The 15647-nt window shown below is 37.6% G+C and overlaps 1 protein-coding gene across 1 annotated transcript in view; it reads left to right on the forward strand.

The window, feature by feature from the left end:
• Positions 1-15405, forward strand: part of ADAMTS5 (ADAM metallopeptidase with thrombospondin type 1 motif 5) — a gene marked incomplete at its 5' end in the record, with an annotated part of 91827 nt that extends 76422 nt beyond the window's left edge. Inside the window, 5 exons of the mRNA XM_019523894.1 lie at positions 722-1005; positions 2623-2806; positions 3252-3427; positions 4366-4541; positions 8014-15405. Coding sequence (XP_019379439.1) covers positions 722-1005; positions 2623-2806; positions 3252-3427; positions 4366-4541; positions 8014-8578 — 1385 coding nt within the window. The remainder of the gene's footprint in view (positions 1-721; positions 1006-2622; positions 2807-3251; positions 3428-4365; positions 4542-8013) is intronic.
• Between the last annotated feature and the right edge of the window lie 242 nt (positions 15406-15647).

Here is a 15647-nt window from a genome sequence, read left to right on the forward strand (position 1 = left end):
TGATGGGGCAGATGGAGCATCCCACAGGAGCACGGGGAGGACTCCTGCGTGCTTGGCAGTGAACCCAGAAGTGGACCAGATCTACTTCCGGTCCACTTCTGGGTCCATCGGGGAGTGTGCAGGGGGGGACCCTGGGTGCCTCCCCCCCCGACCCAGGAAGCACCAGTCACCAAGCCAAAGAGGGCATGGGGGGAATCCCCCATGCGCTCCCCGGCAGACCCGGAAGTGGACCAGAAGTGCTTCTGGTACAGTTCCGGGTCTGCTGCTGAGCATGCTGAGGACCGCACCCCAGCTTTGCCCCCTGGCTCCATCTGTCCCACCTTCGCAGCATTCATGAGCCCCCTGGTACCTTGAGGTATGTAGAAAAAACATTTAAAGCTGTGTTTATGTCCGAATCATCAAATCTTTCTGAATCTCTCTGAATCAATTTGGAGGGTTCCAATTCGATTCTGAGAGATTAAAGGGTCTCTTGATTTGATTTGGATTCGGAGATTCGGCCACCAAACCAAGCCAAATCTCCACTGAACTGAATCAGGAACCAAAGCGTCACACAGCCCTAATAATCAGGTGATCCAAAGCCTACTGAAGTGCCTGAGATTCTTTAATGACTCCACTGGAGATCTGAATTGGGTCCAAAATCATTATAATTATGTTCAATTTGAATGCTAGAGGCAAAGATAATAAACAGTAAAATGAGTAGTGAATTGGATTTTTCTTTTAGGTAACTGTTTACTGGACCAACCAAAAAAGCAGATCTTAGGCCCTGAGGAGCTTCCAGGACAAACTTACGATGCCATTCGGCAGTGCAAACTGGCATTTGGGCCTGAATACACAGTGTGCCCTGGTATGGATGTATGCTCTCGCCTGTGGTGCGCAGTCGTTCGCCAAGGTCAGATGGTTTGTCTGACCAAAAAGTTGCCTGCTGTGGAGGGGACACCATGTGGAAAAGGAAGGATTTGCCTCCATGGAAAATGCGTTGACAAAACAAAGAAGAAATATTATTCGGTATGTTTCAGATGTAAAATTTCAAGCCATGAGGAAAGTCAGACAGCCTTTTTCTGTAAGGTGCTAATTTAGTGGGAGTCACAGTGGCCAGGTTAGGCCCTTTGCCTATAGTTTCAAATCTACCGTATTTTTATTTGATATGTAACTGACCTTAACCTTATCATGTCAGAAAAATGGTGCTGAATATTAGGGAGTATGTTTTCTGCCCCTAAAGCACTGGATGTTTTACTCTGACAGATTGGAAATGTTCTTTAAAAATATAGGCTTTGATTCTGCTGTGAGCCAGGTTTCAGGAGAGATGGAGGATTTATCTCTACCAAGAAGATAAGAGATGTGAAAACATGTGTCCTCATCATATAGTCTCAACCTGTCCCATTATACTAACAAGTAGCACATGTGGCAGCAGAATTGACACAGGAGAGGCCTCCATTCTGTAGCTTCTTACCAATGGAGTTTCTTCAAGCTTATGAGCATTGTCCAGGACAAATCTTGGATTGCTTTAAATTTTCTTTGTGTACATTGAGACTACGGACTGTACCCAAGGAAGGTCCCTATACTAAAGAGCTTCTTAAATACTTCAAACCTAATTTCATTCTTTATTTGCTTCTGTTTTCCAAAATAAGGTATTGCCACTCTTCTCAATGTAGCATGCATAACTTTGAGAAATATAACTGCTAGGAAAGTGTTGCATTTTTGCAGTTTTCCCTTAAGAAAGCCAAGTTAGTAGAGTAGCAGGTTTACTGTAAGCAGTATCTGACAGCTCTCTCTTATGCCAGTATCTCCTGGCACTTTAGTCTGCTGGCTCAGAAGTTGCTTTAACTACTCTGCTTTTGCCAAACTTCATTTTATCAGTTCATGCCTTCACTTCTTACACCTAAGTATGATATTCAGTGTGCTTTATTCACTCCATAAGTAGTAAAACAGCAACAGTCCCTTGCTTTGGGAAGATTATGTCAGTGTGGGATGATAATTTACTTAGTGACATGGTAGGCATTCTGTATGGCTGACATACCTACTTAGTAATTACCTCTTCAGACACAGAACTCAAAATACCAATACACTGAATTCCATTCGTTTCTTCAGATATATAAGATGCAACTAGGAGCCACACAAACTTGCACAGATTGGTCAAATCATGGTTATTTCTGTAACTAGTAATCCAGTTACAGAAGTCTCCATGGTAAAGAGGAATGTTTCTGTCACAGGAACTCTGTAATTACTAAAAGTAACAAGGTCAGCCTACTACCCCAGACTAAATGGACCTGCTTATAAAAGGAACAATAACAGAGAAAGAATCATCACGTGATGGATTCCTATGAGGTGTATACAGTTTCATATTAACTTAAGTGACTCAGTAGAGTTAGTCTCATATGTTGACCTTGACCTTTATCTACAATGCCTCTTGACTGCATGCCCACTACACACAGATCAAGGACAATGGATAGACATGACTGCAAATGCAGAGCTTGTCACAGAGTTGTTCCCTTTGTTCTAGTATCAGAGAACCTCAGATAAAATGAAAGGGAAAGTACCGTCAACTTTGGGTGCAATTACTTATGCCACTGAGAGTTAGCTTCTTTCTCCTGATTTATAACCTATTTTTTCCATGTATTCCAGGCTTCAAGCCATGGTAACTGGGGATCCTGGGGGCCTTGGGGACAGTGCTCCCGTACATGTGGTGGAGGCATTCAGTTTGCTTATCGTCACTGCAATAATCCAGCTCCTAGAAATAGTGGACGGTACTGCACAGGAAAGCGGGCCATTTATCGCTCCTGCAATGTTGCAGCCTGTCCAGCAAATGGTATGTTCCACAGCAGCTAAAGCTGCTTGATGTTGAAGTCTTTCATCCTGTTCTGTGGTAAATATTAACCTCTACTGGGAGGAAAAATAATGGTGTCCATCAGAGTTTCTCAAAAATGTACCCATAATGTTGAGACTTTACTTACATGAGCTACAAAGTCAGTGTAACCCAGCTCACAAACTTTGTAAACCTACAAAAATATGGTGGATACTGATAGTTAGCTTTCATAAAAAGGAGTCCCACTCTTGAAAAACAAACTGTATCAAAAAAAGGAGTTGTGATTAGATGCCTATAGTCATGGAAACATGGTTTAAATAAACAAGACTCTTAAAGACCCAAGAGTCTAATGTAAAGAGGAGTTATGGTATGAAATGAATATGATAGCTGAAACTAGTGATATTACACTGTCTTAAGGCAAATACTAATGATATGAACAATTCTCCAGCTAAATCTTTTCGACAAGAGCAATGTGAAGCAAGAAATGGCTATCAGTCTGATGCAAAAGGTGTCAAAACATTTGTGGAGTGGGTCCCCAAGTATTCGGGAGTGCTCCCTGGAGATGTTTGCAAGCTCACCTGCCGAGCCAAAGGAACAGGCTACTATGTTGTGTTTTCTCAGAAGGTAATGACACCTTCAGTAATTGTTTCAGTTACAGGTTTGGAAGGCTTCTACATTTTAGAAAGTTTTGTTGCTAGACTATATCATTGAGAATGATATATTTTGTCTAACCATGTGCTCAAAAAGAGTAATTGTTCTGTGTTATGGCCAGAGTTGACCTCAAAACATTTTTTCACTATCTAAAGTTTTAGGTGTATATGGAGTGTAATTGTGGTTTTAGTGCAGTCAGCACTAGTTTGAGAGCTAAGCTATAGATAAAGGCGTTCCTGTATTTACAGCCAGCCGTACACAGAGAATTTTTCTGGTTAAAAAGCATTACTAGCTGTAAAAAGCTGAATTTTGTACAGCCTGCACTGATGTAAATCTAGAGTAGCTTAGATGTGTAGCCAATACTTTATGTTTATTATTGCATGGCTCAACCAAGGCTGAAACGATTCCTATGTATTTCTTAGATGTGTTCCATTCTTCATCTAGATTTTTGAATTTTCATTAAGTCACGTTGATAAGGTGTTTTAAGGTGGTCAATTAAAAGGATTATTATTAAAAAATAAACAGTAAAACCATCATTATAATCAGAGCTTCTAATTTTGTTCCTCAGGGTAAACAGAGGAGTTATAAGCCAGTGCTTGGGGCCCTTCTGTTAAGGGTCTGCTGCTGCAGGGTGATGAGTGTTAGAGTACATCAGTCTTGGCTGACAGAGTAATACCAGTGCTCTGTTAACCATCAGGATAAATGCTAAGCAAGCAAAAAACTGTAAACTAGAATGATACACATAATGGCACCTTTAAAAGCACTCTGCATGCTTGCCCTTTTACAGAACAACTTTAGATGACTCATAATGTGCTGTGGATGAAGTATATAAGTGCCAATGTTTGCCACCCAAATGCATAAAGCATTTATTTTCCCATATCATTTTAACTAACAGTGTCTTAATTATTTAGGTGACTGATGGAACTGAGTGTAGACCCTACAGTAATTCAATCTGTATCCGGGGGAAATGTGTTCGAACTGGTTGTGATGGGATCATCGGCTCAAAGCTCCAGTATGATAAGTGTGGTGTGTGTGGAGGAGACAATTCCAGCTGCACAAAAGTCATGGGAACCTTTACAAAAAAGAGGTAATACTCTTGAATGAAAATAAATATATGCTCTTGTGAAAGCAGAACAATTTTATAACAATAGGTAGAAATAAGGTTAGGCATGGTAGCAAAAGCTACCGATAATGCATTGCAAAGATGCAAATCTGGCTGTGTCACATCTCTGTTTATAACTATCATTCACTTTAGTCCTGAGTCATCCCAAACAGATTAATGGCCTAAGTTTTATTGCACACCTGAGATGTTTAGAATTACCCTCCAAGCAACACAGGCACATGCAATAATCATATAGACAAAACATTGCACCCAAGTCATGTTTGACTTAAATATCTCATTGTTCCAAAATATCATTCTATATTCATGGGCTCCAGATCAGTCAATATGTAGTATACTTTATACCAAAAAGCTGAACAATTTAGAGCAAAGTAGGTTATGAAAATTGATTTTTGTTCAATTAAAAATATTTACAGCATTTTTTAAATATTTTTTTTTTACCAGCATCACTACAAGATGCTGTTTGAAACTGGAATAAAACTCCAAAATAAAAATGGGCAACCCACCCCCAAAATACCTTTCACCTGGCAATGTTTCAGAGTACCAGTGAAGTCTGTACAGATTACATGTCTCAAGCAAACCCTTCCTTTATCTCAGGAGTGGCCAATTTATGGCACAGGTGCCACAAGTGGCATGGGCAGCCTCTCTGTAGGGCACATAGAAGATCAGGGAGAAGACAGGCAGCACGGTGGCAGATAAAGCAGGAAGCAAAGCAGCAAATTTGGCAGGGAACACAGGTAAGGAAGCAGAAAGCAGAACAGCAGATCAGGTGGGAGAAGAGGATTGGAGTGGTACATGGAGAGGGTGCAGGGATAATTTGTGGCATGCCTGAAAGAAGGCCAGCCTCCACCACTTTACCTGAACACCTTAATCTATCCTCGTGCCTTTATTGAGGCATATATTGAAAACTAAGTTTTTATTTTCATAGATCCTAAGACCATGTGGTCCTGTCATGATCTAATTTTATCTTACAAAAGCCAGAGACTTTCATTCAGTCATTCCTACATCAGTTTAATAACCTGTGGTTGGATTAGATCATCTTTATAAAGGCATACAATCTTAACCTCATTGTACACGACAGGGAAGGGGACTGACATGAGAATGGGCACCTGATGCCCAAAAGCTTGTGCAGCACATTGCTCGACTATACAATTGGTCCAATAAAAGACATCACAAAAATCCTTGCTTCTCATACCCTGCCTGGATTATCACAGCTACAACATTTTCCAAACAAAACATTTTTCCATTTTCTCTCAAAATTCTCACAGTGAGCTGGAAACTACCTGAAGTTGAAACCTAATTCTAGACAATTATCTAAAATGGTTGCTAACAGACAAAAATGGCTTGGTGGGTTAATTCATTCAAAAAATAAAATAACCATGAAGTATAAGCATAATTCTGTTCCTGACTATAACAAGAATTATTCACTTAAGTATGCCAAAACATCTCTGGCAAAAAAAAATTGCTTTCTTTGTTACCTGCCAATTATATAAACCAAATCTCCTCCAATCTGTAAATATTGAAATATCATAGATTTCAGAATGAGAGAGAAAAAGCAGTCTGAGACATACCACATACATTGCATCACTGATCAAGGACAAAATCTTGGCCCCATAGACACGAATAGCAAATCTTCATTGACTCAGCAGGGGCAGAATTCCAACTCTAGAAGACCCAGTTTCTATGGTCTTGACTCACACAGAGAACCACTTTCTTCCTCAAATCATTGCAATTGAAATGAGACTGCCCTGAGCCTAGAGCATACCTCTCCAGAAGTAAGTATGATGAGTATGACAGAATCTGGACCTAAATGAATAAGAGAAGCAGCCACACTTCAAAAAGAACCAAGTTAAAATAGCAACAATAATAATGTTTCTTTTTTTTCAAAGGGAAGTTTTTGTCTGGGGCAGTTCTCTTTAAAAAAAACAAGATTTTTAGTCGAGTGCTTTTTAAAAAAAATAGACCCATCTTTTCACCAATGTTACGGAGCTCCAATATTATATTTTGTTTCTGTCCAAAGAAAAGAAATGGCTGTTGTATTTCTCTCTTTATAGCACCCGCTATTGTAAACTTACCTAATGCTTCCCATTCTTAAAATTTCACATAGTACATTTTGCCATCACACTTTTATCTTTAAAAGTGAAAATGTCTATGTCAAAAAATATTAAGGACACAAATTCAAACAATCGGAAATTATGACATACCAAAAATTAAGGCTATCCATGCCTTCTGGTTCATGTGCATTATGATATAGGCTTAATTACGTGTTCACGTTCTAGTTTATGCATGGACAATTTAAATTTTGATGCTTATTAACTTGATCTTTTAATACAGATGTTTAGTGTCTCTTTTACAAAAATATAGATTTATAGATGTTAGGATCGGAAGGGACCTCAGTAGGTCGAGTCCAGCCCCCTGCCCTGGGCAGGAAAGAGCGCTGGGGTCAGATGATGCTGAATGTAGACATTTATAGGCCTGATTACTCCAGTTTAATGCTTGTTTAAATCAATAGTTATATCGGCAAAACACTGTAATAACACAAAGATTAATCTAGAGTAAAAAAGTTTATTAGTCTTTACTTAAAAATCATATATGTAGTATTTCCAGCACCAGCTAATTTATTAGAAAGTTACAAATTAAAAATAATGTGTCTAAAGTCCATCTACTAGTTTGTAATTTATGTCTTTATTTATTTGTAACCTTGTTGTATTATTGAAATAGTCTAGAGAACTTGACTACTCTGTAGTATTCTAGTTTTGGCATGCTTATGACCTTGGATATGATTTAAATATCTTTCTGCATCTATATTTAACTACAATATCTTCCAAGTCATAACTGATAAATGAAGATGCTGTAATTACATAGGTTAACATTTGGCTTTGCCTCTTATTAGACATTTGGCAATTAGCCTTTTGCTTTATGAAGTTAAAAGTAAACATTTTTTTCTCAGTGATCAAGATTATTTTTAAATGCTTCCAAGGTGCCTCTACACAGCTGTTAGTTTGCTCACTCTTTCCTTCATCATAATTATAGCAAAGCCGTAAGAAACAGCTGTAACCAATGCATGTCTCATTATCTTTCCTTGGCAGATATAGTAAGCTTCGAATTTCATGTCTCCCACCCTTTGCTCAAATACATAAGCTATCAGTTATTGTTCATTTTTCTCAAATCTGACTCATATAAAATTATTTCTAAAGTCAAAGATTAAATAATTTCAAACAAATATAGGAGAATTTTCTTCAAGGACACAAATACAAAAATCAGATAATGATAAAATATGACAACTGAATCTCAAGGCAAATGTATTCACAGCATGATCCAAAACCCATTCAAACAAATAGGTATCTTCCCAGTGATGGCAGTAGGCTTTGAGTTAGACCTGAAAGCATGAATGTTTGTTTCCCACTAGCTATGTAACACATTCTTTTCTTTCTTTCAGTAAGGGATACACAGATATAGTGAGAATACCAGAGGGGGCAACTCACATCAAAGTCCGACAATTTAAAACTAAAGACCAAAGCAGGTTCACAGCTTACCTAGCCCTGAAAAAGAAAAATGGTGAGTATCTTGTCAATGGGAAATATATGATCTCCACTTCAGAAACCATCATTGATCTCAATGGAACTGTTATGAACTATAGTGGCTGGAGTCACAGGGATGATTCCTTGCATGCAATGGGACATTCTGCCACGAGGGAGATCCTTATTGTACAAATTCTTGCAACTGACCCAACACAACCAGTGGATGTTCGCTATAGTTTCTTTGTGCCAAAGAAGCAAATACAAATGACTAACTCTGTCACAAGCAACAGTAACAAAGTCACCCCACAGCTCACTCAGCCACGGTGGGTAACTGGACCGTGGCTTTCTTGTTCTCGAACATGTGACACAGGATGGCACACTAGAACTGTTCAGTGCAAAGATGGGAATGGAAAACTTGCAAAAGGATGTCTTCTGTCTCAGAGACCATCAGCATTTAAACAGTGCTTGCTAAAAAAATGTTAACCTGTGGTGGCGATTTTCTTGAAAAAAGAGATCTGGTTAAGACATTGTTGACATACTGGTGTTAGTTCTATCCAGGCAGAGAGAAGCCAAGGCTTCAATATATTTACATGCAGCCTCAAATTATGGGCAGAATCTGCCTATTTGGACCAAATGAAGATGTGCACTGCTTTAAGGGATAGTAGAATGATATTGGTATGTCAAAGAAACTAAGCATAAAAGTTATAATAAGCCCTCTGTGTCTGCAAAAAAAAGGAGGAAAAAAAAAACCCTGAAGAGGAAAAACCAGTGAATGGAAGATCCTAGGAAGGTTACAGAATCATCTCCCCTTTTTCACCTACCTCTAATACCTTAGACAACTTTGTCATACTTACCCATGATACCACAGTAGCTTATTTTATACTGTTTGTAAATATCTTTCATTTGGTATGTCACTTTATATCACTTGGTTCTATTAAAAACAATATATAAGCAAAGTGATTGACCAAAGTATGTCTGCAGCCATTTTTCAGAAATGGCTGTGGATGTTTTACTGGAAAACAAAGAGCTTGCTGCTGTTTTTAAGATTTAATAGATTTTTTCTGACAAGAGGAAATACATTTCCATTCTAGGAATTTCCTGACCACAGAACTTTATTCTATAATAAACAATGCCTTTCCACCCAGAAATTCTCATACAGGGAACATCTCAGCAGCCTGTAGATGAACAATCGCTGCTGTTCTGCTTCTCTGTATGAAATAAAGACATACTGTATTTTGTAAAAAGTTATAGAACCAAAAACTACAGTTGAGATAACGAAGTGTCTTCTAACTCAGACTGTTCTCAACTGCTTTGTCTGTTATTTTCTCTATGGTTTCCATCTGAAATCTTACAATGTGTAATTACCTATACCTATAAAGGTCAAAAAACACAGCAAGCAGTTAATAGCATTTTATCAGTGTTTTGTCCATCATGTCTAACCCTGGTATCCCTTTTACCAGCAAAAGTTTGTCATTACTTGTCTTTTTTGTGTGGTTTGTTTGGTTTAAAAGCTGTAGAAGTCATTTGGGTTTTGTACACCTTGCATATTTGGGAGGTTTATGAGTCATTACAAAGTCAAACCACATGAGGATGTGGTGGATATAACTAATATCAGTAAGACTATTTCCACAGAGCAGGCAGCAGTTTGTAATGTCTTTCAGCAGCCCTTTCCAAATGGCATTTTTGTCTGACAAAAGACTGCCACTGCAGAAGAACATTTCGTGGCAAGGTGAATAGCATGATACAAAAACTATCCAAGTCTTTTCTTTTGAATTCTGCAAGCTTTTGTCAGACCCCAAAACAATATATTTTTGTTAAAGTCTCTACAACCTGTGATGAAAATAGAATCTGACCAGTCCCCTATCCTCTAATTTGCCCACACAGTCTGAGAATATGAAATTACAATGGGATTTTCAGAACAGCCCAAGAGAATAAAATTCAGTGGGATTTGGGAACTGAATTCCTTGTAGGCTCTTTGGAAATTCCCAGTTTCAGAGATTATTAGAAAAAAAAAACTGATCTGTGTCCCTATCACAGAAGGAAAATTTCACTTCAGACTGGCGTAGACATGCTTCAGTAACTATGAACATTGGAAGCATGGGATCATTTCAAAATAGCTGATAATTTTTATATCTACAGAGATGAACCTTGGAGAATCACCTATTGTTGTAGAATATTTTAAACAGGGGGTGTTTATCTGTGATAGCAGAATGCAAGGATAGGCCAGAAGGAATGAATCTGAGTGACTGCTGTTGGTAAAAACATTACGGCCTGATTTTTACAAGTAGTCCTAAGCAACAAAGGTGGATATTAACGAATCCTCGAAGTTCATTATTGGCCCATCTCTAAAGTAATACGGTCTCCACCCCAGGCTCTAAAGAATTGCAAATGTGTAGAAGCCACTTCAAAACTGTCTATCTCCCTCCCTAGCCATTAAAACAAAGACTGCTTTATGCCCCAGGGTGGCATCCTCAACCACACTTCTCTGGGTGAACAATTTCCTAAACTCCAAGCAATAAAGGCATGTCACAACCTGGTTAATTAGCTGAGAGTTAGTTAGCATTATTTTTCAGTTGTGGTTATTAGCTTGCCTTATGTACCACACAGAGATGCACCATGGCTTTCAGTTTAGAAGGCAGCCCAGTCAGAGCAGTGCAGTGTGGTTGAGAATGCGGCTATGGAGCTTGGTAAGTTTACCCAACTCAGCCTAAGTACAGCTGACTGTCCTTTTAAATTATATTGTTTGAATGCTTCAGTGGATGCATTACTGAATTATTGAAAGGTTCTTAATAGAGAACCTTCATTAGGGAGAAAGCAACCACCATGTGACATGGATCACAGCATGCACTTGCCATATAAAATACATTTTGTTTCTAACCCATTTTATAATTCTGGAGCTAGCATGTGCAAGGATTTTTGAGTCAAAATAATCTATTAAGTATTAAATAGGGATGAGTAAATAATTTTGGACACTATTCAAATAAAATCACAACGGCTCTACAGTTAAACTATTTTTGTTCAAAATTATCTTGTTCCTAGAAAGAGTTTGTGTAAAAAAATCTGTATGAAAACAAACCACTATAGTGAATCATCCATCTTTTTAACTAAAATTTATTTTCCTAGCCTATGTAGTACCTTATAGTCAAATATTTGAAAATCGGTTACAGAGCATGAAATGCAGAGAACACTATTACCGCATCTTCACACTGGAGTTCTAGACTTGACTCCCGTCTGACTGTAGAAAAATGTAAAGGCAACAAAAGACAATACCTTACAATGTAACTGATTCAACTCCAACTGATTTTAATGGGCCTTGATTCAGTCTCAGGGTACCAGGATTTGTTTTTGTGGGAAGTACCCTGTCTCTCTCACTCTGCATACATCATGGAGTTACATGCAAGATTAATGTAGAGGTATACCAAAGGTGAAGGTTGTCCCTTACTGAGAAGCTGCCCATCATAGTAACAGTCATATGCTAGGTGAAGCTTGTGAAGGAAATATGGTAACTCAGGCATAGGAGAAGGATACAGAGTAGGGAAGAACAATAGAAATCTGAGCTGAGCTTATGGTGATGTGAATTTTGGTGTAAGTTACAGAGCAGGAGTAAAATGGACAGACTTGTAAGTAATAAAGCAGCATAAATTGTATGAATTTAGCACTGAGCATGCAAAAAAGTGTAACATAGACTGAAAGGGTTAAAGGGGCATAGTTGCAAAAGGAGCAAGCTAACAAGTACAAAGTAAGAGGGTTGCCTGCTTTATTTACCTCTGTCTTCAGCTATTCTGCTATGACTCCTGTTCCAACTCCTTTTTTATGCACCTGGTGCAGGCTGTATGATTTAATATTTTTATTCGTAGTCTGATCATCTACATCCCCACACATAATATGACATCACTGTTTATATCACTCCTGAGTTTTGCCTAACGGGCTTCAGAAATTGATTTAAGCCAATGCAAAGCCAAATTTAAAAGCCAAAAGCGATGTGTTCCATAGGGAAATAATTCACACTTACTGTATCCAGTGCTAAATTCACAGCTAATATAAGGGGACACAATTCCACTGCTTTCCATGGATATAGGCCCACTAACATCAATGCTTTTTTATGTGTCTTCCTCTAAAATAGCTTATCACATGCTTAGATTAGTCATCCTCCTTATGACAAAGGTTTTCAAGTTGGGTTTGATGGTGTTTAAGAAATTAAATTTAGTTGCCTTCCTGTGGAAACAGTTTTATCCCATGGGGGAGGGGAAAGAACTCTGTGGATCAATCACAAATGTAAAAAAGCAACACAGCACTGAAAAAAAATAATTTATTGTTTTTACAACTGGTATGTGAATGGATGTAATGAATTTATTTATTCTTATTTAACAAAAATACCAATTGTGCAAATTCTATATTTAAAGTATGTTGCTATCGTTTCTCTTTCTTTTTTTTAATTTATGCTTCATGTTTGTGTTAAAAGTACACCTTGTGAGTTTACATAATGTTCAGCACTGGTTGCTTTTGTATGTTTTTCAGAAAGCTTTCTGCATGAAATAGGGGTATATGTCTGTATACTTCCTATGCTCACATACTGTATATTCACTTTCTGCTACAAGCTTTTTCTAAGAAAAATTGTGAATCTTTAGTTTTTGTGATTTAGGCTCAAAACTCCTTGTTCTACTTTTTTTCTAAAACCTCATGACAACTAAATCATAGCGTTCCACTGACCTAAAACACATTAAGTCCTAAAGAAATAAGTGCCAGATTCTCATTTCAGATACATGCCTACAGATTCAATTCATCATTCAGATTTTGCCATTCACTTAAATGGGAGCAGGATCAGGCTTGTAAGGTGCCTATTTATATGTGCATGTGCTTCCTAAAGTGAACTGTCTGAATTACCATATTCAAGGTATATGAGGAAGAAATCTTTAATCTTCCCTTTAAAAAGGACCAAAATAACATATGCTTTTTATTTCTAGTGATTGCACTGTAAAAATATGCTACTAGTAACATGACACTGTTCCCATTTTTCTATACGATGAAGTTTGCTATATTTTAGTCTCATTATATTCCAGAACTATGTACCTGATAAGATATGGTAAGACACACACAAAAAAAGTAATCCAGATTTGCATTAGTCCCACAACATGCCCTTGGAAAGCATCATGGGTCTTTGTTGTTTCCACTATTTGTCAGATCTAGGGCCTATTAATGGGAGCTGTATTAGACCCTATAAGAAGTTATTTGCAATATAAACAAACCTACAATTGCCTTATAATCATCTATTTTTATGATGCAAAACACCACTTGGATTACTTTAGCCTAATCTTAAGCAAATAATTTGGTCCAAATCATTCAGGTGTCTGTCATTTGGAATGTGTGTACAAGTCTCCGTCACTGACAACCAGATTCAAAGCCTACTGAAGTCAACGGAAAGCCTTCCGTTTTGATTTCATTGGGCTGTGCATCAGGCATGACTGAGCTGTGAGCAACACTGTTAATTGTAATGCCCTGCTCAACACTGTGTTTAGGTGAGTGATTCTCCCCTGATTTTACCAAGCGTCAATAAGACAAACAATGGGTTGTCATCTATCAGTGAGGAACAAGGAGTATTCTGCAATACTGAAAGAGCCAAAATCTGATATTTTACATCAGGACTGCAATTTGTAACCAAAGCAGGGTTTGTGGGGGTGGGGGGAGTGTTGGCTGGGGCTTTTGTTTTTGTTTTGTTTTGTTGGCACATCTCTGAGATAGTGCACAGTTTCCACCATATGAGTTGTCACCATATGTCTGTGCATTAATACTTGTTACTAAGAGTAAACTCAGGAAGGTTTTGTTTGTTACCATCCCTATGAGCATGCAGAATATTGGCTGGTTATTGAGTTTGACTCTACAAATCAATATCATTACAAATGCCTGCTGATGTTTATTCTTGTCAGTTCTATTTACTGTTCCTTAAGTTTTTCTGGTTTTTCATTCGTTTGCTTGCTTGTTTTGTGTGCGTGTTTGTTAACATGTACAGCTGCAGAGATACTTAGCATGGGGAAAATGTCAGTGACAGATCCTCAGCTGGAGTAACCAGCATAGATTCAAGATCCAGCCTCCAGCCCATTTTATTCCAAGTGCACGTTTGTGGGGATGGCAACCAAACTGTGAAAGAACCCAACTAGAATCTCAGTCTTCTGAGTGAATGAAATGAAAAGTCATTTTCTGCTACTCTATATTTCCTGAACATCTTCATAGATTCTTTGTCCTGCCTCTTTAGCTACTGTAGTTACATGTCAAAAGCAAAAGGTACACAGCTGTTTCATCTTAAAGTTGTTAGATATTTACAGTAGCTGTCAGGATATTTAAAACACTTCTGTGTATAGCAACTGAAATGTCATGTAGTCAAAACTGAACAACTAGGTATGTGTATGAATATGTACAGATTAACTATGCCTATATAGAAATATATATTGTATATGTGGATGGGTATAGGATATATGGGTCTCCCTTATTTTTCACACAGAATCAAATTCTGACTTAAGTTACATTAGTGTAAATCCAGAGTGACTTCATTAAATTATTCGATCTTATTGGAACTGCTCCAGATTTATAACATTGTAACTGAGAGCAGAATCTGTCCCAATGCCTAATAAATGGTTTGCACAATTCATCACATAAAATGTGATGTAGTATTATGTAGTATTCCATGAACACTGTTCATCATATGAAATATTACTCAGTGAAATGCATAGAAATAGATATTGCTAATATCTTATCAACACAGAAAATAATATCTTGAATTCAAATGTTTTTGGGCAGTGGTATAAATAATCTGTTTCTGTTCTATTGCATGGTCACTTAACATAACATAAAACAGGTAAAATAGAAACAAGAGAGGTATTGTAGGGAAGACTGGGGGAAGTACAAAATTATTTTGCTTGGTTTATATCACAAACCTCTTAATTTACTGCAACAGTGGCCTGCATATTCTTTAAAATATTACATCTTGCATTATAGTTAACTCAGCTGAAATACGAGTACCCTTTGGGAAACTAAGACGTGTCACTAAAATTTACTGTTGTTCTGATAAATGCCTAAACAAAGAGGATTCATCTCTTAGATCACTATGTCAGTCTGTTTACACAATAAAATAATTCATTAAACTAAATATAAATCCATTTGAACTGCATTGTACAAGATCTATACTGTACTGTGACACATTAAAGGCCAATGCTTTGTTTTGTAAACTCTTACATATGTATAATTTACCAGCTGTAATCTTAAATACTTGAGTATGTGGTTTCAATGAAAGTAATAAATACAAACTGTACCACAGATCCAAATATTCATTCTTTATAGTATGTTCACTATATTGGTAGTTTCAAGGTATGTCCCACGAAGGATATACAGCTAAAACAGGTTGAGCTCAGCCATTAAACAAGGCATACAACCTTTTCTCTTGTGGGGCTGTAGGTGCCTGGGAGTGGTCTGTGAAAGTGGGAATATTTGTGTGTGTATTCTGAAATCTAGTGAAATGAGCAAAGAGAACTTCATCCTATATCTGTTAAAGTGAATGATA

The sequence above is a fragment of the Gavialis gangeticus genome, unplaced genomic scaffold, assembly GCF_001723915.1.
Source record: "Gavialis gangeticus isolate Ggan-Ray unplaced genomic scaffold, GavGan_comp1, whole genome shotgun sequence".
Lineage (NCBI taxonomy): Eukaryota > Metazoa > Chordata > Crocodylia > Gavialidae > Gavialis > Gavialis gangeticus.